At 39.2% G+C, this 25,348-nt stretch overlaps 2 protein-coding genes across 2 annotated transcripts in view; both read left to right on the forward strand.

The window, feature by feature from the left end:
* Positions 1–25,348, forward strand: part of LOC309796175 (uncharacterized protein) — a gene marked incomplete at its 5' end in the record, with an annotated part of 165,816 nt that overhangs the window by 45,435 nt on the left and 95,033 nt on the right. Inside the window, one exon of the mRNA XM_082609233.1 lies at positions 5,768–6,023. Coding sequence (XP_082465359.1) covers positions 5,768–6,023 — 256 coding nt within the window. The remainder of the gene's footprint in view (positions 1–5,767; positions 6,024–25,348) is intronic.
* On the forward strand, positions 6,017–9,111 carry UBQLN2 (ubiquilin 2). The gene has a single exon (XM_082610194.1). It carries the CDS (start codon positions 6,163–6,165, stop codon positions 8,035–8,037), a length of 1,875 nt encoding a protein of 624 aa, XP_082466320.1. The 5' UTR covers positions 6,017–6,162; the 3' UTR covers positions 8,038–9,111.

Genomic DNA, 25,348 nt, shown 5'->3' on the forward strand with positions numbered 1-25,348 from the left:
GTGCATCAGTAGGAGTGGGGAGCAACCATAGGATTTCCCTTAAATTCTGTAGATATACTACATTTAATTAGTACAATCACTTCAAGACCCCAACAACAGAAATTTAGGATAAATTCCTAAAGAAGAATTATTCAGTAAAATTGTCTGCATGTTTTATTAAGCTTTCAGTGTTTATTAGCAAATTGTCCTTCAGATAAGTTGAACATACCAAGTAACCTAATTCCCAGTAGGAATGAGGTCCTGTTTCCTCTAATAATAGTAACAATAATATTATTCATATAGTGCTTACTATGAATGGGGCACTGTTCTAAGTGCTTCACATATGTTAATTTATTTGATTTCCAGAAAGCTCATTTCACAGATGACAAATATCAAGGCACAGAAAGGTTAAATTACTTGCCCAACATCATGTAGTGAACAAGTGGAAGTAGTGGAACCAGGATTTGAAGCTAGGCAGTCTAGATGAACTATGTCAGGACTAAATATTATATTGTTCTCTTTAATTTAATAGACAAAATATTTCAGTTATATTAATTTGTATTTTTTTATTTAAAGAAGTTAAATTTTTTTTCTTTTTCTTTCCTCCTTCGCTTTTCCTTCCTTCCTTCCTTCCTTCCTGACCCTTTTTTCCCCTTTTGTGACATTAACATACTAGTTAATGTCTTCTGTCTATTTTTCCCTTATGGTGTTCATTTAAAAAAATGACTTGTGGGAAGTGTGTTATGTCAAGAATATTAAGACTTCATGTACTATAAATGTTGCAATTTCTTTTAGTTTGACTTCAATCTTTTAATTTTTATTGTATTTTTGATATATAGAAGTTTAAAAATCCTTAGGAAATCTGTCTATCTCTCCATTTATTTATTTGTTTGTTTTAGAAAGGCCATAACCAAACTTAGGTTATATAAATATTTGCTATAATAGTTTTCTGCAAATTTTATGATTTCATTTTTTATCTAGCATTTATTTTGGCATTTAAAATGAAGATTCATGGAAAGTTTCACTCTTTCCAACTTTCCAACACATTAGGGATTTATTGTGTTTCTCATGTCATTTTTGTCAGTTCAATGGTATTTGGTAAAGATAGGAGGTAAAAGCATAGGCTTAGTTGCCACCTTGAATAAGAAAGCTGATTTTAAAATAGTTAATTATTTCATTTCTTCTTTTTTTTTTTCTTACAAATTTCTTACGTGACCTGTTAAGGTTTTCTACTTCTTGAATATACTTTGGTCATGTACACCTTCCTAGAAAAGTAATACAGTGATCCGTTTTTCTTTGTCATTAGCAAAGATTTGTACAAAGTCTTTTCTCATAATTCTCAAAAATATACCCTTTATCTGTGATTAAATCTACTCATAGAATTCTACTTTTCATGTAATTATCTTGTTGCTCCTTTCTTAAGTTTCAGCTAATTAATGTTGCACTTCTCACTAACAAAGCCGTGTTCATTTAACTGCTGGAATGCTAATTTTATTTAGTTGTAATTTAAAACATTAAAGTGGATATATTTTGGAATAAAATGCAAAAAATAACATGATTTATAAGATAAATGAAGAGAATTCAAGATAATGTGCTTTTGGCCAAACTCGTTGAAACAGAGGGTAGAATGGTGTTTACTAGGGGCTTGGGGATGAGGGGAATTGGGGAGATGTTGGTCAAAGGCTATGAATTTCCAGTTACGAGATGAATAAGTTCCAGGGATCTAATGTACACCATGGTGATTTTAGTTAATAATGCTGTATTGTATACTTGAACGTTGCTAAGAAAATAGATCTTAAATGTTCTCACCACAAAAAAGAAAAGGTCATTATGTGACCTGATAATGCTGCAATGGTAATCATTTTTCAGTATATACGTATATCAAATCAATGGGCTGTACACCTTAAATTTACACAGTGTTATATGTCAACTATATCTCAATAAATCTGGGGTGGAGAGAGAAAACAATGGTCAAAATAACACTAAATCTCTATCTACTGAGCCCAAACTGTGGTCTTCCTCCGCCGCCCGTGGGGAGACCTCTTTGACAAAGCCTTTCAGTTTCTCAGAAATTACCCTCTATGGAAGAACTCAGGATGATTACTATTTATTGGGTTATTTATTTATTTATTTATTTATTTATTTATTTATTTATTTTTGGCTCTGTTGGGTCTTCGTTGCTTCGTGTGGGCTTTCTCTAGTTGTGGTGAGCAGGGGCTTCTCTTGTTGCGGAGCACGGGCTCTAGGTGTGTGGGATTCAGCAGTTGTGGCACAAGGGCTTAGTTGCTCCATGGCATGTGGGATGTTCCTGAAGCAGGGATCGAACCCGTGTCCCCTGCATTGGCAGGTGGATTCTTAACCATTGCACCACCAGGGATAAAGAGCTTACAGTAGGAAAAGAAATGTGCTTTTAGGAGAATTCAGGAAGAGGATGAGTGTGCTTTTGCCCATGCTGTGTTCCTTGGTGAGACTTGTAAGAGAATCACCTAATTATAATGGTTTATCTATTTGACTTGTTCTTCAAAGACCTTCTTAGATTTTCTTAGCAAATTTCATTTTTTGAGTCTGTTAATTCATTAATGTTTGACTTTTATTATTTTGTAGCCATCACCCTCCTTCCCTCTTTTTTCTGTTGTCCTGTTTATTTGAATGCCTAATTAATTTTTTCTCTCCCTATTCTTTGGTATTTAAGATCTTTGAGTGTATAAATTTGACTCTGAGCTCATTCACATAGTTAAATCAAATACGACTAAACTGAAGCTTGATAAGAATGCAGATTCCTGAGCACCACTTGTATTTTGGGAAGTTTGGAGTGGGGTCTAGAAATCTGTTTTTTTTGTTTGTTTGTTTGTTTTTTGCGGTACGCGGGCCTCTCACTATTGTGGCCTCTCTCGTTGCTGAGCACAGGCTCCGGACGCGCAGGCTCAGCGGTCATGACTCACGGGCCTAGCTGCTCCGCGGCCTGTGTGATCTTCCCGGACCGGGGCACGAACCCGTGTCCCCTGCATCGGCAGGCGGACTCTCAACAACTGCGCCACCAGGGAAGCCCAAGAAATCCGTATTTTTGAATGAGATCCTCAGATCACATATAGGGAAATCCCATCATAATTACGAATGTTTATGTTCTCATTATCATTATTTTTCTAAATTCACTCTAATAAGAACTTTGATTTGCACTTTGTCCCAAAAGTGTTTAATTCTGTTTTAATTTTCAAGTGGTTGAGTTTTTCATTCACAGTTTCATTATTAATATCTAGTTTTGTTCTACTGAGATCAAGGAAGATGACCTGTGATACTTTCTTAATTTTTTCTTTTTTGAGAAAATTAAAAACCTAAAAAAAATATAAAATAGTATTATAACAAATACTCTTATCCCTACCACCTAGAATAAACTCTTGCTATTTTGCCATATTCGCTTCCATTTAAAAGAGGAAATATATTTTTAGAGATTTAATTAAATTTCCTTTTAATTACTGTCTTGTGTCCTATTTCATTTCCTCTTCTTCATGGGTGCAAATTTGGTATGAATCATTCTAGTATATTTTCAATAGCTTCACATACATATGAATGCATCTATAAACACCATAGAGTGTTTTGCTAATTAATTAGGTTTTTGAGATCTATATATATATAAATATATTTAGATCTAGTTCATTCCTTTTATATTCTGTATTCTAATAATCACATTAATCACACTATATTAATCCATCCCCCTATTGAGAGACATCATATACCTATATTTTTTTCTTATCTTGAGATTTACTAAAGCATTTATGGCCTAAATGTTATTAAATGTTGGCTGGATACTAGGGGGAAAAGGTACTTTTTTGCATGGTATAAACCAGAATTATAAATTTATACATAAATTTGAAATTATTCATTCTATTATTCAAGGGCTAGATCTTTATTTCTCCTACTTAATCTGTAACTAAATTAGATACATGTGTTAATAGCTGCCACTACTATTGTGTGCCTGTCAATTTCTACCTTAATTTCTCACCAAAATACCTTCTCATTTTTAAGAATTGTAAACGCAGTGCATACTTATAAAAGTCATCAGAAATTTTAAAATTTTATTTAAAAAAAAAAGGAACAGGGGACTTCCCTGTTGGCACAGTGGTTAAGAATCTGCATGCTGGGCTTCCCTGGTAGCGCAGTGGTTGAGAGTCCGCCTGCCGATGCAGGGGACACGGGTTCATGCCCCGGTCCAGGAAGATCCCACAGGCCGTGGAGCAGCTAGGCCCGTGAGTCATGACTGTTGAGCCTGTGCGTCCGGAGCCTGTGCTCCGCAACGGGAGAGGCCACAACAGTGAGAGGCCCGCATACTGCAAAAGAAAAAAAAAATCTGCCTGCCAATGCAGGGGACACGGGTTCAATCCCTGGTCTGGGAATATTCCACATGCTGAGGAGCAACTAAGCCCTGTGCCACAACTACTGAGCCTGCGCTCTGGAGCCTGCATGCCACAACTACTGAGCCGCCTGCCACAACTACTGAAGCCCATGTGCCTAGAGCCCGTGCTTCACAACAAGAGAAGCCATTGCAATGAGAAGCCCATGCACCACAACGAAGAGTAGCCCCCGCTCGCCACAACTAGAGAAAGCCCTCGTGCAGCAACGAAGACCTAACTCAGCAAAAAAAAAAAGGAACAGTTATTCATAATTTTAGCACCTAGTAATAACCACCATTAACATACTTGTGTATAGTGTTCCAGGTTTCTTTTTATACATACACATACATTGTCTTTAAAGACAGTTTACACATACAAACTGTTTATAACAAATGGTTTTAACATAAAAATATATTTACTGTATTTTTTGGTATTGAAACATGTGATTGTATAATTTCTAATTGTATGGAAATATATAAAACTGAAAGTGAAAATACTCTGTAATTTCCCTGTAACTACCATTTATTTCATGTACACTTTTTATCATACAAATTAACCACCTGTTTCTTAAACAGTGAATATTATTTTTTGTATGGTAATATCATAATATATCTGACCAATCCTGTGTAAAGAGACACTGATTACCTTTTAAAATATTTTTTAAATGCTTCAGTGCATGTACAGTTTATACATATGTATTTTTGTGTCCTTATTCAATTATTTTCATAGGTGAGGTCTCTAAATGAGGCATTTCCAAATAAAGGTGGAAATATTTAAAATGTTTACATATATGTTAAAATTGCCTTAAGATAACAACTTACACTTCAGTTGGCATGACAGTTCATTTTCTCAGCTCTCTCTCAATGATAAGGTTTATTATTATTTTTCAACTTTGCCAATATAAGACAGAAGAATCTCATTGTTTTAATTTGAAATTCTTTTATTGCTAGTGAGCTTAATCATCCTTTTATATGCCCATTGGCCATGTGCACTTCTTTTGTAAAATGCAGGCTCTTGCCCAGTCCTCTTCCCTTCCCCCAAGGGGGGTGTTCATCTTTTCCTTTTTGCTTTGTCAGAGTTCTTTGGTTCTCATTTTTTATCTTTTGCTTCGGGTCGATTTGATTCAGGCTTTCATCTTTTCACTTCACTGCCTGATGGAATATATATAAATATATGAATATATATATATAAATATATATATATATATATATATATATATATATATATATATTCTCCATTAGTCTTTAATGTCCTTTATAGAAGCTGGCTCCCTTTCCCCTCTTCCTCCTTCCTTCCCTCTCTTTTCTCTTGTCTTCTGTTGTCCCTTTGTTTCTTTCTCTCTGTTTCTCTCTCTCCCCCTCATCTTTTTTTCAGTACATAAGTTTTTAATTTTGACCGAGTCGACTCTATCACCCTGGGCCTGGCGCCGCGTCAGCAGAGGGGGGCGGGGAGGCGAGCGCGGAACTGGGGGAGGGGAAGGGGCGGGGAGGAGCGGGCGGAGCAGCTGCGCGAGCTGCTGGGAGACCGCGCGGTGGGATCACACGGCGGCGGCGGCGGCGGCGGCCCAGAGACCTGAACGGCGAGACCTCGGCCCGCGGCCTACTCGGAGCCCTCTCTCCGCCGGAGGACCAGGGATCCGCAGTCTTCAACACAGAGGTACCGTGCTCCGCGCTCCCCGCCCAGCCCGGCCCAGCCTGCTGCGGCGGTGCCTCCTTCCTTCCTTCTTCCCTCGCTCTCTCTCTCGCCCGCCCGCCCGCCCGCGCCTTCCCTGTCTGCCTGCGTCACTGCGGCCGCCATGGCTGAGAACGGCGAGAGCAGCGGCCCCCCGCGCCCCTCCCGCGGCTCTGCTGCGGCCCAAGGCCCTGCCTCTGCCCCGGCGGAGCCCAAAATTATCAAAGTCACTGTGAAGACCCCCAAAGAGAAAGAGGAGTTCGCAGTGCCCGAGAACAGCTCAGTCCAGCAGTTTAAGGAAGCGATTTCGAAACGCTTCAAATCCCAAACGGATCAGCTAGTGCTGATTTTTGCCGGAAAAATCTTAAAAGATCAAGATACCTTGATTCAGCATGGCATCCATGATGGACTGACTGTTCATCTTGTCATCAAAAGCCAGAACCGACCTCAGGGCCAGTCCACCCAGCCTAGTAATGCCGCGGGAACTAATACTACCACCGCGTCGACTCCCAGGAGTAACTCCACACCTATTTCCACAAATAGCAACCCGTTTGGGTTGGGGAGCCTGGGAGGACTTGCAGGCCTTAGCAGCCTGGGCCTGAGCTCGACCAACTTCTCTGAGCTCCAGAACCAGATGCAGCAGCAGCTCCTGTCGAGCCCTGAGATGATGATCCAAATCATGGAAAACCCCTTTGTTCAGAGCATGCTTTCGAATCCTGATCTGATGAGGCAGCTCATTATGGCCAATCCACAGATGCAACAATTGATTCAGAGAAACCCAGAAATCAGTCACCTGCTCAACAACCCAGATATAATGAGGCAGACCCTCGAAATCGCCAGGAATCCAGCTATGATGCAAGAAATGATGAGAAATCAAGACCTGGCTCTCAGCAATCTTGAAAGCATCCCAGGTGGCTACAATGCTTTACGGCGCATGTACACTGACATTCAAGAACCCATGCTGAATGCCGCACAAGAGCAGTTTGGGGGTAATCCGTTTGCCTCGGTGGGGAGCAGTTCCTCCTCTGGGGAAGGTACGCAGCCTTCCCGCACAGAAAATCGCGATCCACTACCCAATCCGTGGGCGCCACCACCGGCTACCCAGAGTTCTGCGACCACCAGCACAACAACGAGCAGTGGCAGTGGATCTGGCACTAGCTCTAGCAGTGCTACGGGGAACACAGTGGCTGCAGCTAATTATGTCGCCAGCATCTTCAGCACCCCAGGAATGCAGAGCTTGCTGCAACAGATAACTGAAAACCCCCAGCTGATCCAGAATATGCTGTCTGCACCCTATATGAGAAGCATGATGCAGTCGCTGACCCAGAATCCAGATTTGGCTGCACAGATGATGCTGAATAGCCCTGTGTTTACTGCAAATCCTCAGCTGCAGGAGCAGATGCGTCCACAGCTCCCTGCTTTCCTGCAGCAGATGCAGAATCCAGACACACTGTCAGCCATGTCAAACCCAAGAGCAATGCAGGCTTTAATGCAGATCCAGCAGGGGCTACAGACATTAGCCACTGAAGCACCTGGCCTCATTCCAAGCTTCACTCCAGGTGTGGGGGTGGGGGTGCTGGGAACGGCTATAGGCCCTGTAGGCCCAGTCACACCCATAGGCCCCATTGGCCCCATAGTCCCGTTTACTCCCATAGGCCCCATTGGACCCATAGGACCCACTGGCCCTGCAGGTCCCCCTGGCTCCACTGGCTCAGGCGCCCCCCCTGGGCCCCCTGTATCTAGCTCTACACCCAGTGAAACTACGAGCCCAACATCGGAATCTGGACCCAACCAGCAGTTCATTCAGCAAATGGTGCAGGCTCTGGCTGGAGCAAATCCTCCGCAGCTGCCGAATCCAGAAGTCAGATTTCAACAACAACTGGAACAGCTCAACGCAATGGGGTTCTTAAACCGGGAAGCAAACTTGCAGGCTCTAATAGCAACAGGAGGCGACATCAATGCAGCCATTGAGAGGCTGCTGGGTTCCCAACCATCATAATTACATTTCTGTACCTTGAAAAAATGTATCTTATTTTTGATAATGGCTCTTAAATCTTTAAACACACATAATTGTACTTTACTTTCACTTTGATTCTTTTAAATCTGTCTAGTTATAAATTTAATATGCATTTTAAGGTGGAGTCCTTTCCTCCCTCTTTGTTTCTTCCCTCCCCCTTCCCTCCTCCCTTCCCTCTTCCCTTCTCCCTCCCTCCCTCCCTCCTTTCCTTCCTTCCTTCCTTCCTTCCTTCTCTGTTTTGAATGGTGGGAATCAATGCTGTTTCACTCAAAGGTGTTGCATGCAAACATTTCTGCTTTTATTGTGATTTTTGGAAACAGGTATCAACCTTTACAGTTGGGTGAACAAGTTTTGTCCTACAGATGTCCAATTTATTTGCATTTTAAACATTATCCTATGATAGTAATTAAATGTAGAATGAAAATATTAAAACATAAGTTAATTGAAGCTCTCTAATTTGTGGTACAATATTGCTTATTGTGACTTTGGCATGTATTTTTGCTAGCAAAATGCTGTAAGATTTATACCATTTGATCTTTTTTGCTATATTTATACACAGTACAGTAAGCACAATTGGAACTGTACATCTAGAAATATTACAACAGAATCTCTGAGCAGAATATGTATAACCAAAATGAGAAACGATATAAGAAATATTTCTGGAGCTCGGTATATCTCACAGTTTTGTAGAATCTTACAGCATCTTTGATAAACTTCTCAGTGGAAATGTTGGCTAGGCAAGTTCAGTTAAAATATAGTAGAAATGTTTATCCTGGTATCTCTACGTATACATTTAATTGTACAGAAAACTTACAGTGTGACATTGTGTCAACATTTGCAAATTGATTGTATATGATCTTAATCTTAGTGCAGCCTGAAGGATCAGTATAGTAATGCCAGGAAAGTGCTTTTTTTAAGACTTCCTTCTCAGCTTCTCCCGTAAAGAGACCCTAATACGCATTTTGATTTGTAATTGGAAATGTAACTTTCACTGAAAATGTCATGTGACGTTTGCATTACTTTTAACTGCTGTGTATAAAGGAAACTGTATCTTTTGACTCTATCAGTTATTTCTCTTGTGCACAGGGAAAAATGCATTAAAAATGACTAAAAAAATAAAAAAAATTAAAAATGGATAAATATTTTCCTTTTTGCCTTCTGGCCCTAGGTTCATGTTTAGAAGGATTGCCAACCCAAGATTATATAAATCTTATCCTGTATTTCTCTAATTTTGATGGTTTTGTTTTTTAAAAAATGTTCCTTTGCCCTGTCTGGAATTATTTTGATGTATAGATTTAGGTATTCTAACTTTTTTTTTCCCCCAAAGGGTAGACAGTTGTTACCCTGTTTTTATCTCATTGTTCTCATCCCCCCCCCATTTGAAATGTCATACATATATATACTTTATACTGTGTTTGAATTCTCTTTAGTACCACTGAACATTGTAGCCCCAGTACACCAGCCTGTAGTTATTGAGTTAGAAATGGCTTCATATCTCTTAGGGCAAGTCCTCCTTTTTTATCTTTTTTATTTTTCACAATTTTCTACTGATTCCGACGTGTTTGTTTTACCAGATGAACTTTACAGTTATTAGATTTCCCTCCCCCCCCACAAAAAAAATAAATTGGGAATTTGATTAGGATTGTCTTAAATTGATATGATAGTGAGAAGTACAGAATTACAGTGCTCTCCAGAAACATGATATATTGCCTCATTTTTAAAAAGCTTTTACATCCTTCAAGAGAGTTTTATTTATCTAAGTCCCATATAATTTGTAATAAATGTATTCCTAGGTAATACAGATATATGGGAAACAATACTGCAATTGGGAGCTCTTATTCAGTGTGTTACCTATGTGGTCATTTTTGCTACATAGGGGAAGAATGTATTTTCATAGATTAATTTTAAGTTGGCAGTTTATTGGAATCTATTAAATTCAGAGACATTCAGTTGATCCTTTTGAGTTTTTCCTGGTAAGGAATCATATCAATGATAAGTTATAATGATAGGTTATTTTCAAAATTTATAACATAGTTTCTGATGGCATGGGTTAAACAATTCCAGAATAGTGCTAAAGAAGAAAAGTGGCAGTGGCATTCTTGTCTTGTTTCTCATTTTAACCAGACTATGTTTGCTGCAGCAATTCTAAATTGCATTTTTGAAAAACCATTCCTCTGGGAGATGGTCAAATAAGTTTGCAAAATGCTGTATACTATAGCCCCTCTTGGAGAGTCATTAGGCAGTAAATTTTGACTAGTATTATTTTGTTTAAAGGAGTATGTTCTTTAAAAGAGTAAAAACTATTTAATCTTATCTAACTCAGCATTTCCTAAACTTATTTGAGTAAAGAACAACTTTTTTCCCTTTTAAACACCCTAATAACATTTGGCATATCATTGTTCCTCAGAACATCAAGTTAGGAAATGGTGATTTATTATTTCACTGCTGTATGATGCTGGGTGTTTATGATAATTACAATAGCAAAGTCTGCCATAATAAATTTAAGAATTTTTATGACATGAAAGATTTTATAGGAAAATCAATATAAAAATAAGCCAGTGACATAGAAAATAGCAAGAAATCAATAGCTATAGGAAAAACTGGATGTTTACTGAGGCCTGGCTGGCTCAGACAATTTAACAGGTACATTTCTTTCAGGCATTCAAGGAACAGAGAATTCCTTAATTACCCTTGCCAAATGTTTCTCTACCTTTTAATACATTTTGTTTTCTCCCTGAAAAGGTCCAAGTCTTTAATTTATTAATTCTATTTTTTGGTTGTATTTTTGCTTTCCAGTTAATTAATTTTTGTTTATAACTTTATTTACCCTTTTTAAAAATTTTTAAAACTGTTCATCTCTTACGTGATATAATTTCCTCTTACTATCTTGCAAGTTCTTTTCATAGGCTCTGTTTTTGTTTTGTGTTTTATCTACTGTTAATTCACAATTTATCCATTTATTCATCGTTGAATAAGAAGGGCACATCCTAACCTGCTATCTCTCTCCCTCCAATAAGAGTGGGGTAATTCTTTTATGCTTTCACTATTTACTTGGTTGTCATCCCCTCTCTAAGCTTACACTAGATGGCTAGATGGTGTGAGTTTATATTACTGTCTCTGTGAGCCAGCAGAATGAGGTAGTGGGGAGGGAGCTAGGGCCAGGGACAATCCCAGCAGGAGATGTTCACCTCAAGTTGGCTTTCTTCATTTGCTCTTTTGGCCTCTACTTCAGGTATGTGATATCATATATACTCGCCACTTGTGTGTGGCCAGTGTGTGTGGGGGTTGGATATAAAACATTGAAATAAGTCCTGCTGGTTTATTAATGAGGACTTATATCAGGTTGAGACCATCATGTTTATTGAGACCATGGTCAGAGACGCTGAGCTTGCCTTCTGAGAAGGGGCAGCCTGCTCCAAAATCTGTTGATGTGCAATGTCAAAATAGCAACAAAAGGAGTAATTCCTGTCAGGGGCTAGCCCAGGGGTTTGGGTTAAGGTATCAGGAGAGCCCTTTGGCCTGTGTTTCATGTTCACAAAACTCAAATTCAGAATTTTAACATTATTCTCAAATGAATTGATTACTCCAGCCATACAGCTAGACTGAGTTGATTGAAAATGTTCATAATACAGCTTAATTTAGTAAATGTAAACCTTTAAAACTATGTGGCAATTTTGATATTTCCAATTTGTATTATTTTATTTAAAAAATGTATTGGGAGGCTTAGATGAAGAACGTTACTCAGGCTTACCTCAGTTTATGAAAGGTTCTCATCCCAGTCTTTTTCACTGCCTGCTCCCACCTTCAGTCCTTGGTCCTTTAAGCTAGATGGTATTAGTGCTTTTCTGCCAGGATTTTCTTGATCTGTCAATATGTCACAGAACTTCAGATTGGTGATATCTTTCAATATGGCCCCATCAGCATCATGTCTTACAGAAATTCCTTGACAATTCTAATGCCCTCATTGTTTGTACAGGTTTTGCTCAATTTTTGTTTCCCTGTGGTCATTTCTATTGATTTGTGGGAGAAAGGGCAAAAATTGGGGACCTTTTCCAATGCTACCATCTTCCCAGAAGTCTGTTAGTAAACTTAGGGGAAAAACAATTTTCTAAAACTAGAAAGGAGAAAAATGACTTGGATTATGATTTCAGACTGAAGCCACCCAAAGAGCAACTTCATCAGGTGGTGTACATTCTTACCAAGGCTTTAGACATTTTGATAATGGGTAAGCACCATTGGCAAAAGCTATTCTAAACCAGCAAACTCCAAAGGTTGGGTAAGCCACTCTCAAATAAGGAATTGTTTGTCCTGACATACATAGGCAGCATTATTCATCAAAAGGATATGTATTGAAGCATATGGCTAGCTAGCCTCAGCTGTACTGAGGTATCTAAACACAGATTTGGGTTCTCTAAGTACTATCAAAATTCAACTTCAGAACTTCTTAGCCCAATGTGTAGATTAGCAAATTTAAGGTAATTTCAGGAAAGATGCCTTAATTAATTATTAAAAGAATAGTTGATGAGCATGAAAGAAAAAGAAGACATGATTACTCAGCTCTAGCTTGGATTTCACAATATTGTTTCTGTTAGATTGGGATGATAATAATAGCTAATGTATTCATGGTTATGTTCAATTTTCATAGCAACCCTATAAGGTAGTACTACTATTATCTTCCCCAGTTTACATATAAGGAAATAAACTAGCAGATTAATTTTCTGGGGTCACACTGCTATTAAGTGACAGAGTCAAAATTTGAACCCAATTCTGAGATTCCAGAGTGCGTGCTTAACCAGTTCACTCTTCTGCTTCCCCCTGAATCTATTAAACTATACTGGTCTATTTATAATAGAGATTTTATAATAAATTATGTACTAACTTGCCTCCTGGGTGTTGTTGTGGAGATACATTAGCTGTTGTTAAATGAATGCATCTCTGCTGCTGTTCACTCTGGTGCAGCTCCCATAAAAATGCATATGTGAGAATCAGCTTTGTCATAATCAAAACTGCAATTTGGTGGTTTGGCTTTCTGACTTTTGAGTTATGGCTAATATTTGAAACTGTCCTTCAGTACATCTGTCCACGGTGTCCTAATACATACGGTATGCCTCCAAATTGGCAGTCACATGGGCCACTTGTGCTTCAGCTGCTCTGGAGGATGCCTGCATTGTGTTGAGCTGCCTCCCAGAGACCTCAGAAGGCAATAAACATTGTGTACCTCACCATGGTATTTGGCAGTTTCTCAAAATGCCCTTAAGAATAAAAATGGAGTAACATGAGCTAGATAATAACAGGCCAGTAGATGGGTTAGTAAGTTGAATTGACAGTGTCAAATGATGTGTCAATATAAACAAGCGGTTTCTAACCTCAGTTCTGTCTCATTGAAGTTATTTTTCAGTAACTAGTATGAAAATATAAAATAGCTTGCCCATCGCATGTCAAATAGAAGGCAGAATAAATGCACTGGATGTGACTAACAAGATCCAAAAGTCCTTAGTAGATCGAAGAAGAACTATAGCCAAATCTAGCAGGATTACATTGAATAGGATAAAATGTAAAGTCTTGTATCAAAAATTCAGTTACTAAAGGAAAGGGGTTATGTGGCTTAAAAAAGCATTTGTGAAAAAGACTCAGTGATTTTAATTTACTATAAGTTTAACATGAGCCCACCATGTGAGATTATAGTTCACACAGGTGTAATAAAGTCTTAGGCTCTATTAATAGAGGCATGGTGTCCAGCACAGAGAAGCCCTTCATAATGTTTTTTTCTTTACTTGATTGTTTATGTTGAGAGATTTGGATCATTTCAGAGCATCACAATTAAGATGGACACAGACAACCTGGAAAGTGACCAAGATGGTAACTCATTTACAAATAGACACAGAACAATTATTAAAAGGATCAAGAATGTTTTAGTCTAAAGACTGGGTGTTGTGGATATATTTTTTTTAATAATTGAGGGCCTTGTCAGAAGAGGCATAACATTTACTTGGGTAGTTTCAGAGGGCAAATCAATTTAAATTTTACAAGAAGTCAGAATTTTGGCTTACTATTAGGAACTTTATAGCAATAAATTGAAGATACCCTTGTCACTGGAGCTGTTTAAATGGAAGCCCATTAGACAGAAATATTCAAAAATGAATTAGAAGACCTTCAAGATTCCTTCCAAAGCTAATATTCTCCCAAATGGGCTTTTCAGCTTCTCACTGAAGTTTCAAGGTCTGGGGTCAAAGTTGTTCCAGGATGAAGTCATGTTACAGACTCCTGCATTTCTTACTTTAATAAATAGCAAATCAGAAGTAGACTGCCACCTTTGTTGACATAACGTCTAGATAAACACATTGTTTTATTTCATAATGGTACACATGGGAAAAGGACTCAAATAAAATTTTAAACTGAATGTCAGCAAGTGCTGAGAGCTTGGGAGGAGGAAATAGGAGCAGATGCCTGAGGTCAAAGGACTCTAGTTTGAGAATGAAGGTTACAGTGCTATTCTGACCTCCTGTTTCTCTTGATAATATTCTCCTCCCCCTGGCATTCACCATGGTTTTGTGAGGAAGCTGAAACTAAGAGTGGTATGTAAGATGTAAGGATATAGCAGTGCGTGTGTGTGTGTGTGAATGTGTGTGTATATATATGTGTATGTGTGTGTATATATATATATATATATATATATATATATATATATATATAGTCGGCCAAAAAGTTCCTTCAGGTTTTTCCATAACATCTAATGGAAAACCTGAATGAACTTATTGGCTGACCCAATATATACATATATGTATATATATATATAATTCCGTACATAATTCTTTACTTAGGGCGATCCTTTTAGAGCAAAAGAAAAGTTTGTACTGTGCTTTACATGATACCTTGGGTTTCATTACATCAAATAAATGACCTTAATATTTTTGAGTCATTATGCTTTGTATTCCTTAGGACTCCAAAGGATTTGGAAAAGAGCATCCTGGTACTGGGTACAGGCTGAAACACATCAGTTTCCTTATTTGAGGAAAGTAAATCGAACCTCAAATGTGTGTGTATGTGTGTGTGTAAAACTTTGTTTTGCTAGCTACATATAGGTCCCCTCCACATACACTTATACTAATGAACTACCGTGATACATTCCCCATGTAGATGTTTGCCTTCTCCATGAGCCTTCACCTGGATTAACCATATATTATGTGACCAGAGGCTATAGGAAAATTGTCTTGGCTTTCTTGCTTTACTCACACCCCTGCTTCCATTTTTGGATGTATTCCTATGTCTAGATGGCTTTAGGCAGTTTCGCTTATTTTTAATTTTTTAACATCTTTATTGGAGTATAATGGCTTTACATTGATGTGTTACTTTCTCCTGTATAACAAAGTGAATCAGCTATACACATATCCTCATATCTCCTTCTTGCACCTCCCTCCCACCCTCCCTATCCCACCCCTCTAGGTGGACACAAAGCACCGAGCTGATCTCCCTGTGCTATGTGGGTGCTTCCCACTAGCTATCTATTTCACATTTGGTAGTGTATATATGTCAGTGCTTCTCTCTTACTTCATCCCAGCTTACCCTTCACCCTCCACGTGTCCTCAAGTACATTCTCTACGTCTGAGTCTTTATTCGTGACCTTCCCCTAGGTTCCTCAGAACCATATTTTTTTAAGATTCCATATATATGTGTTAGCATACAGTATTTGTTTTTCTGTTTCTGACTTACTTCATTCTGTATGACAGATCCTGAGTCCATCCACCTCACTACAAATAATGCAATATCGTTTTTTATGACTGAGTAATATTCCATTGTATATATATGACACATCTTCTTTATCCATTCATCTGTTGATGGACACCTAGGTTGCTTCCAGTCCTGGCTAATGTAAATACAGCTGCAATGAACATTGTGGTACATGACTCTTTTTGAATTATGGTTTTCTCAGGGTATATGCCCAGTAGTAGGAATGCTGGGTCGTATGGTACTTCTTTCTATTTTGGATTTTAAGGAACCTCCATGCTGTTCTCCATAGTGGTTGTATCCATTTACATTCCCACAAAAGGTGCAAGAGGGTTCCCTTTTCTCCACACCCTTTCCAGCACTTATTGTTCGTAGATTTTTTGACAATGGCCATTCTGACCAGTGTGACTGTGATTTTGATTTACATTTCTCTAATGACTAGTGATGTTAAGCATCCTTTCATTTGTTTGTTGGCAATCTGTATATCTTCTTTGGAGAAATTTCTATTTAGGTCTTCTGCCTATTTTTGGATTGGGTTGTTTGTTTTCTGATATTGAGCTGCATGAGCTGCTTGTTAATTTTGGAGATTAATCCTTTCTCAGTTGCTTCATTTGCAAATATTTTCTCCCATTATGAGGGTTGTGTTTTCGTCTGGTTTATGGTTTCATTTGTTGTGCAAGAGCTTTGAAGTTTCATTAGGTCCCTTATGTTTATTTCTGTTTTTACTTCGATTTCTCTAGGAGATAGGTCAAAAAGGATCTTGCTATGATTTGTGTCATACAGTGTTCTCCCTATGTTTTCCTCTAAGACTTATATAGTGTCTGGCCTTAATTTGAGGTCTTTAATCCATTTTGAGTTTATTTTTCTGCATTGTGTTAGGGAGTGTTCTAATTTCATTATTTTCCATGTAGCTGTCCAGTTCTCCCAGCACCACTTATTGATGAGGCTGTCTTTTCTCCATTGTATATTCTTGCTTTTTTTATCAAAGATAAGGTGACCATATGTGCGTGGGTTTATCTCTGTTCCATTAATCTATGTTTCTGTTTTTCTGCCAGGACCATACTATCTTTTTTTGTTTTTTTTTAACATCTTTATGGAGTATAATTGCATTACAATGGTGTGTTAGTTTCTGCTTTATAACAGTGAATCAGTTATACATCTACATATGTTCCCATATCTCTTCCCTCTTGCGTCTCCCTCCCTCCCACCCTCCCTATCCCACCACTCTAGGTGGTCACAAAGCACCAAGCTGATCTCCCTGTGCTATGGGGCTGCTTCCCACTAGTTATCTATTTTACGTTCGGTAGTGTATATATATCCATGCCACTCTTTCATTTTGTCACAGCTTACCCTTCCCCCTCCCCATATCTTCAAGTCCATTCTCTAGTAGGTCTGTGTCTTTATTCCCGTCTTACTCCTAGGACCTTCATGACTTTTTTTTTCTTAGATTCCATATATATGGTGAGCATTAGGTATTTGTTTTTCTCTTTCTGACTTACTTCACTCTGTATGACAGGCTCTAGGTCCATCTACCTCACTACAAATAACTCAATTACGTTTCTTTTTATGGCTGAGTAATATTCAATTGTATATATGTGCCACATCTTCTTTATTCATTCATCTGTTGATGGACACTTAGGTTGCTTCCATGTCCTGGCTATTGTAAATAGAGCTGCAATGAACATTTTGGTACATGACTCTTTTTGGTTTTTTTGCGGTACGCGGGCCTCTCACTGCTGTGGCCTCTCCCATTGCAGAGCACGGGCTCTGGACGTGCAGGCTCAGCGGCCATGGCTCATGGGCCCAGCCGCTCCGCGGCATGTGGGATCTTCCTGGACCGGGGCACGAACCCGCGTCCCCTGCATCGGCAGGCGGACTCCCAACCAATGCGCCACCAGGGAAGCCCCATGACTCTTTTTGAATTACGGTTTTCTCAGGGTATATGCCCAGTAGTGGGATTGCTGGGTCGTATGGTAGTTCTATGTGTAGTTTTTTAAGGAATCTCGATACTGTTCGCCTTAGTGGCTGTATCAATTTTCATTCCCACTAGCAGTGCAAGAGTGTTCCCTATTCTCCACACCCTCCCCAGCATTTATTGTTTCTAGATTTTTTGATGATGGCCATTCTGACCGGTGTGAGATGATGTCTCATTGTAGTTTTGATTTGCATTTCCCTAACGATTAATGATGTTGAGCATTCTTTCATGTATTTGTTTGCAGTCTGTATATCTTCTTTGGAGAAATGTCTATTTAGGTCTTCTGCCCATTTTTCGATTGGGTTGTTTGGGTTTTTTTTGTTATTGAGCTGCATGAGCTGCTTGTAAATTTTGGAGATTAATCCTTTCTCAGATGTTTCATTTGCAAATATTTTCTCCCATTCTGAGGGTTGTCTTTTGGTCTTGTTTATGGTTTCCTTTGCTGTGCAAAAGCTTTGAAGTTTCATTACAGCCCATTTGTTTATTTTTGGTTTTATTTCCATTTCTCAAGGAGGTGGGTCAAAAAGGATCCTAGTGTGATTTATGTCATAGAGTATTCTGCCTATCTTTTCCTCTAAGAGTTTGATGGTGTCTGGCCTTACATTTAAGTCTTTAATGTATTTTGAGTTTATTTTCTATATGGTGTTAGAGAGTTTTCTAATTTCATACTTTTATGTTTACCTGTCCAGTTTTCCCAGCGGCACATATTGAAGAGGCTGTCTTTTCTCCACTGTATATTCTTGCCTCCTTAGTCAAAGATAAGATGACCATATGTGCGTGGGTTTATCTCTGGGCTTTCTATCCTGTTCCATTGATCTATATTTCTTTTTTTTGTGCCAGTACCATACTGTCTTGATTACTGTAGCTTTGTAGTATAGTCTGAACTCAGGAAGCCTGATTCCTCCAGCTCCATTTTTTGTTTTAAAGACTGCTTTGGCTATTCGGGGTCTTTTGTGTTTCCATACAAATTGTGAAAATTTTTGTTCTAGTTCAGTGAAAAATGCCAGTGGTAGTTTGATAGGGATTGCATTGAATCTGTAGATTGCTTTGGGTAGTAGATTCATTTTCACAGTGTTGATTCTTCCAATCCAAGAACATGGTATATCTCTCCATCTACTTGTATCAACTTTAATTTCTTTCCACAGTGTCTTATAATTTTCTGCATACGGGTCTTTTGTCTCCATATGTAGGTTTATTCCTATATATTTTATTCTTTCTGTTGCAGTGGTAAATGGGAGTGTTTCCTTAATTTCACTTTCAGATTTTTCATCATTAGTGTATAGGAATGCCAGAGATTTCTGTGCATTAATTTTGTGTCCTGCTACTTTACCAAATTCATTGATTAGCTCTAGTAGTTTTCTGGTAGCATCTTTGGGACTCTCTATGTATATTATCTTGTCATCTGCAAACAGTGACATCTTTACTTCTTCTTTTCCGATATGGATTCATTTTACTTCTTTTTCTTCTCTGATTGCTATGGCTAAACCTTCCAAAACTATGTTGAATAAGAGTGGTGAGAGTGGGCAACCTTGTCTTGTTCCTGATCTTAGTGAAAATGGTTTCAATTTTTCACCATTGAGGATGATGTTGGCTGTGGGTTTGTCATATATGGCCTTTATTATGTTGAGGAATGTTCCCTCTCTGCCTACTTTCTGCAGTGTTCTTATCATAAACCGGTCTTAAATTTTGAAGAAAGTTTCCTCTGCATCTATTGAGATGATCATATGGTTTTTATCCTTCAGTTTGTTAATATAGTGTATCACATTGATTGATTTGTGTATATTGAAGAATCCTTGCATTCCTGGAATAAACCCCACTTGATCATGGTGTACGATTCTTTTAATGTGCTGTTGGATTCTGTTTCCTAGTATTTTGTTGAGGATTTTTGCGTCTATATTCATCAGTGTTTTTGGCCTGTAGTTTTCTTTCTTTGTGACATTGTTCTCTGGTTTTCATTGTCATTTGTTTCTAGGTATTTTTTTGATTTCCTCTTTGATTTCTTCAGTGATCACTTCCTCATTAAGTAGTTTATTGTTTAGCCTCCATGTGTTTGTACTTTTTACAGATCTTTTCCTGTAATTTATATCTAGTATCATAGCGTTGTGTTCGGAAAAGATACTTGATACAATTTCAAATTTCGTAAATTTACCAAGGCTTCATTTGTGACCCAAGATATGATCTATCCTGCAGAATGTTCCATGAGAACTTGAGAAAAATGTGTATTCTGTTATTTTTGGATGGAATGTCCTATAAATATCAATTAAATCCACCTTGTTTAATGTATCATTTAAAGCTTGTGTTTCCGTATTCATTTTCATTTATTTTCATTTTGCATGATCTGTCCATTGGTGAAACTGGGGTGCGAAAGTCCCCTACTATGATTGTGTTACTGTCGATTTCCCCTTTTATGGCTGTTAGTATTTGCCTTATGTATTGAGGTGCTCCTATGTTGGTTTCATAAATATTTACAATTGTTATATCTTCTTGGATTGATCCCTTGATCATTATGTAATGTCCTTCCTTCTCTCTTGTAATAGCCTTTATTTTAAAATCTATTTTGTCTGATGAGAATGCTACTCCAGCTTTCTTTTGATTTCCATTTGTATGGAATATCTTTTGTCCATCCCCTCATTTTCAGTCTGTATGTGTCCGTAGGTCTGAAGTGGGTCTCTTGTAGACAGCATATATATGGGTCTTGTTTTTGTATACATTCTGCCAGTCTGTGTCTTTTGGTGGGAGCATTTAATCCATTTACACTTAAGGTAATTATCGATATGTATGTTCCTATTCCCATTTTCTTAATTGTTTTTGGTTTGTTATTGTAGGTCTTTTCCTTCTCTTTTGTTTCTTGCCTAGAGAAGTTCCTTTAGCATTTGTTGTAAAGCTGGTTTGGTGGTGCTGAATTCTCTTAGCTTTTGCTTCTCTGTAAATGTTTTAATTTCTCCATCAAATCTGAATCAGATCCTTGCTGTGTAGAGTAATCTTGGTTGTAGGTTTTTCTCCTTCATCACTTTGAATATGTCCTGCCACTCCCTTGTGGCTTGCAGAGTTTCTGCTGAAAGATCAGCTGTTAACATTATGGGGATTCGCTTGTGTGTTATTTGCTGTTTTTCCCTTGCTACTTTGTGTGTGTGTGTGTGTGTGTGTGTGTGTGTGTGTGTGTGTGTGGTACGCGGGCCTCTCACTGCTGTGGATTTTCCCATTACAGAGCACAGGCTCCGGACATGCAGGCTCAGTGGCCATGGCCCACGGGCCCAGCCGTTCCACGTGGGATCCTCTCGGACCGGGGCACAAACCTGTGTCCCCTGCATCGGCAGGCAGACTTCCAACCACTGTGCCACCACGGAAGCCCCCCTTGCTACTTTTAATATATTCTCTTTGTATTTAATTTTTGATAGTTTGATTAATATGTCTCTTGGTGTGTTTCTCTTTGGATTTATCCTGTATGGGACTCTCTGGGCTTCTTGGACTTGATTAAATATTTCCTTACCCATATTAGGGAAATTTTCAACTATAATCTCTTCAAATATTTTCTCAGTCTCTTTCTTTTTCTCTTCTTCTTTTGGGACCCATATAATTCAAATGTTGGTGTGTTTAATGTTGTCCCAGAGGTCTCTGAGACTGTCCTCAGTTCTTTTCATTCTTTTTTCTTTATTCTTCTCTGCAGTAATTATTACCATTATTTCATCTTCCAGGTCACTTATCCATTATTCTGCCTCAGTTATTCTGCTATTGTTCCCTTCTAGAGTATTTTTAATTTCATTTATTGTGTTGTTCATCGTTGCTTGTTTCCACTTTAGTTCTCCTAGTTCCTTGTTAAATATTTCTTGCATTTTCTCTATTCTTATTCCAAGATTTTGGATCATCTTTACTATCATTATTCTGAATTCTTTTTCAGGTAGACTGCCTATTTCCTCTTCATTTGTTAGGTCTGGTGGGCTTTTGCCTTGCTCCTTCATCTGCTGTGTGTTTTTCTGTCTTCTCATTTTGCTTATCTTACTGTGTTTTGGTTCTCCTTTTTGCAGGCTGCAGGTTCGTAGTTCCCATTGTTTTTGGTGTCTGTCCTCAGTGGCTAAAGCTGGTTCAGTGGGTTGTGTAGGCTTCCTGGTGGAGGGGACTAGTGCCTGTGTTCTGGTGGATGAGGGTGGATCTTGTCTTTCTGGTGGGCAGGTCCGCATCTGGTGGTGTGTTTTGGGGTGTGTTTGGCCTTATTATGAGTTTAGGCAGCCTCTCTGCTAATGGGTGGGTTTGTGTTCCTGTCTTGCTAGTTGTTTGGCATAAGGTGTCCAGCACTGTAGCTTGCTGGTCGTTGAGTGAAGCTGGGTCTTGGTGTTGAGATGGAGATCTCTGAGAGATTTTTGCCCTTTGATATTATGTGGAGCTGGGCGGTCTCTTGTGGACCAGTGTTCTGAAGGTGGTCTCCCACCTCAGAGGCACAGCACTGACTCCTGGCTGGGCACCAAGAGCCTTTCATCCACACAGCTCAGAATCAAAGGGAGAAAATGTAGGAAGGAAGGAAGGAAGGAAGGAAGGAAGGAAGGAAGGAAAAGAAAGGAAGAAAGAAAGGATAAAATAAAATAAAGATAAAATAATTGTTAAAATAAGAAATAAAAAATAATTTAAAAAATTTAAGTAAAAAACATAAATAAATAAATGGATGGACAGAACGGTAGCACTAATGGTGAAAGCAAAGCTATACAGACAAAATCTCACACAGAAGCATACACATACACACTCACAAAAACTGCAAATGGGGAAAAAATAATATATCTTGCTCTCAAATTCCACCTCCTCAATTTGGGATGATTTGTTGTCTATTCAGGTATTCCACAGATGCAGGGTACATCAAGTTGATTGTGGAGCTTTAATCCTCGGCTCCTGAGGCTGCTGGGAGTTATTTCCCATTCTCTACTTTGTTCGCACAGCTCACGGGGTTCAGCTTTGGATTTGGCCCCTCCTCTGTGTGTAGATCGCCTGAGGGCGTCTGTTCTTCACACATACAGGACAGGTTTAAAGGAGCAGCTGATTCGGGGCCTCTGGCTCACTCAGGCCAGGAGGGGGTGGGGAGGGAGGGGCACGGAGTGCCGGGGGAGCCTTCGGCGGCAGAGGCCAGCGGGACGTTGCACCAGCCTGAGGTGCACCTTGCGTTCTCCCGGGGAAGTTGTCCCTGGATCACGGGACCCTGGCAGTGGTGGGCTGCACAGTATCCCGGGAGGGGAGGTGTGGATAGTGACCTCTACTCTCACACAGGCTCCTTGGTGGCGGCAGCTGCAGCCTTAGCGTCTCCTGCCCGTCTCTGGGGTCTGTGCTCTTAGCCACGGCATGTGCCCGTCTCTGGAGCTCCTTTAAGCAGCGCTCTTAATCTCTTCTCCTCGTGCACCAGGAAACAGAGAGAAGAAAAAGTCTCTTGCCTCTTCAGCAGGTCCAACCTTTTCCCGGACTCCCTCCTGGCTAGCCGTGCACTAACCTTTTCAGGCTCTGTTCACGCCACCAACCCCAGTCCTCTCCCTGAAATTCGACTGACCGAAGCCGGAGCCTCAGCTCCCAGCCCCCGCCCCTGCCCACCACGGCGGATGAGCAGACAATCCTCTCCGGCTGGTGAGTGCTGGTTGGCACCCATCCTCTGTGCGGGAATCTCTTCACTTTGCCCTCCACACCTCTGTTGCTGTGCTCTCCTCCGCGGCTTTGAAGCTTCCCCCATCCGCCACCCACATTCTCCGCCTGCGAAGGGGCTTCCTAGTGTGTGGGACCCTTTCCTCCTTCACGGCTCCCTCCCACTGGTGCAGGTCCCGTCCCTATGCTTTTGTCTCTGTTTATTCTTTTTTCTTTTGCGCTACCCAGGTGCGTGGGTAGTTTCTTGCCTTTTGGGAGGTCTGAGTTCTTCTGCCAGCATTCAGTGGGTGTTCTATAGGAGCAGTTCCACGTGTATATTTCTGATGTATCTGTGGGGAGGAAGGTAATCTCCGCGTCTTTGGCTTACGCCATCTTCCCGGCCCCCCTCCATACTATCTTGATTTCTGTACCTTTATAGTATAATCTGAAGTAAAGGAGGCTGATTCCTCCAGCTCCGTTTTTCTTTCACAATATTTCTTTGAGTATTCGGGGTTTTTTTGTGTTTCAATGCAAATTGTGAAATTTTTTGTTGTACTTCTGTGAAAAATGCCATGGGTAGTTTGATAAGGATTGCATTGAATCTGTAGATTGCTTTGGGTAATAGAGTCATTTTCACAATGTAGGTTCTTCCAATCCAAGAACATGGTGTATCTCTCCATCGGTTTGTATTGTCTTTAATTTCTTTCATAAGTTTATTATGGTTTTCTGCATAAAGGTCTTTTGTCTCCTTCGGTAGGTTTATTCCTAGGTATTTAATTCTTTTTGTTGCAATGGTAAAAGGGAGTGTTTCCTTAATTTCCCTTACAGATTTTTCATTATTAGTGTATAGGAATGCAAGAGATTTCTGTGCATTAATTTTATATCCTGCTACTTTACCAAACTCATCGAGTAGCTCTAGTAGTCTTCTGGTAGTATCTTTAGGATTCTCTGTGTATAGTATTACGTCATCTGCAAACAGTGACACTTTTCTTTTCCGATTTGGATTCATTTTATCTCTTTTTCTTCTCTGATTGCCGTGGCTACAACTTCCAAAACTATGTTAAATAACAGTGGTAAGAGTGGGCAACCTTATCTTGTTCCTGATCTGAGAGGAAATCGTTTCAGTTTTTCACCATTGAGAGCGATGTTTGCTGTGGGTTTGTCATATACGGCCTTTATGATATTGAAGTAGGATCTTTCTGTGCCCACTTTCTGGACGATTTTTATCATAAATGGGTGTTGAATTTTATCAAAAGCTTTTTCTGCATCTGTTGAGATTATGAAATGATTTTTGCCCTTTAATTTGTTAATATGTTATATCACATTGACTGATTTGCATTTATTGAAGAATCTTTGCATTACTGGGATAAACCCCATTTGATCATGGTGTCTGATCCTTTTAATGTGCTGTTGCATTCTGTTTGCTACTATTTTGTTGAGGATTTTGGCGTCTATGTTCATCAGTGATATTGGCCTGTAGTTTTCTTTCTTTGAGACATCTTTTTCTGGTTTTGGAATCGCAGTGATGGCCTCGTGGAATGAATTTGGGAGTGGTCCTCCCTCTGCTATATTTTGGAAGAGCTTGAGAAGGATAGGTGTTAGCTCTTCTCTAACACATATATATGTTGGAAGATTTTTAATCACAGTTTTAATTTCAGTGTTTGTGACTGGTCTGTTCATACTTTCTGTTTCTTCCTGGTTCAGTCTCGGAAAGTTGTGCCTTTCTAAAATTTGTCCATTTCTTTCAGGTTTTCTATTTTATTGGCATGGAGTTGCTTGTAGTAATCTCTCATGATCCTTTTGTTTCTGCAGTGTCACTTGTTACTTCTTTTTCATTTCTAATTCTGTTGATTTGAGTATTCTTCCTTTTTTTCTTGATGAGTCTGGGTAATGATTTATCAGTTTTGTTTATCTTCTCAAAGACCAGCTTTTAGTTTCATTGATGTTTGCTATTGTTTCATTCATTTATTTTTCATTTATTTCTGATCTGATCTTTATGAT

The sequence above is a fragment of the Mesoplodon mirus genome, assembly GCF_964341445.2.
Source record: "Mesoplodon mirus genome assembly, chromosome: X".
NCBI lineage: Eukaryota > Metazoa > Chordata > Mammalia > Artiodactyla > Ziphiidae > Mesoplodon > Mesoplodon mirus.

What these genes read in the sequence shown, in the direction of transcription:
- UBQLN2 (XM_082610194.1), top strand. Translation starts at nt 6,163, where the DNA reads ATGGCTGAGAACGGCGAGAGCAGCGGCCCCCCGCGCCCCTCCCGCGGC.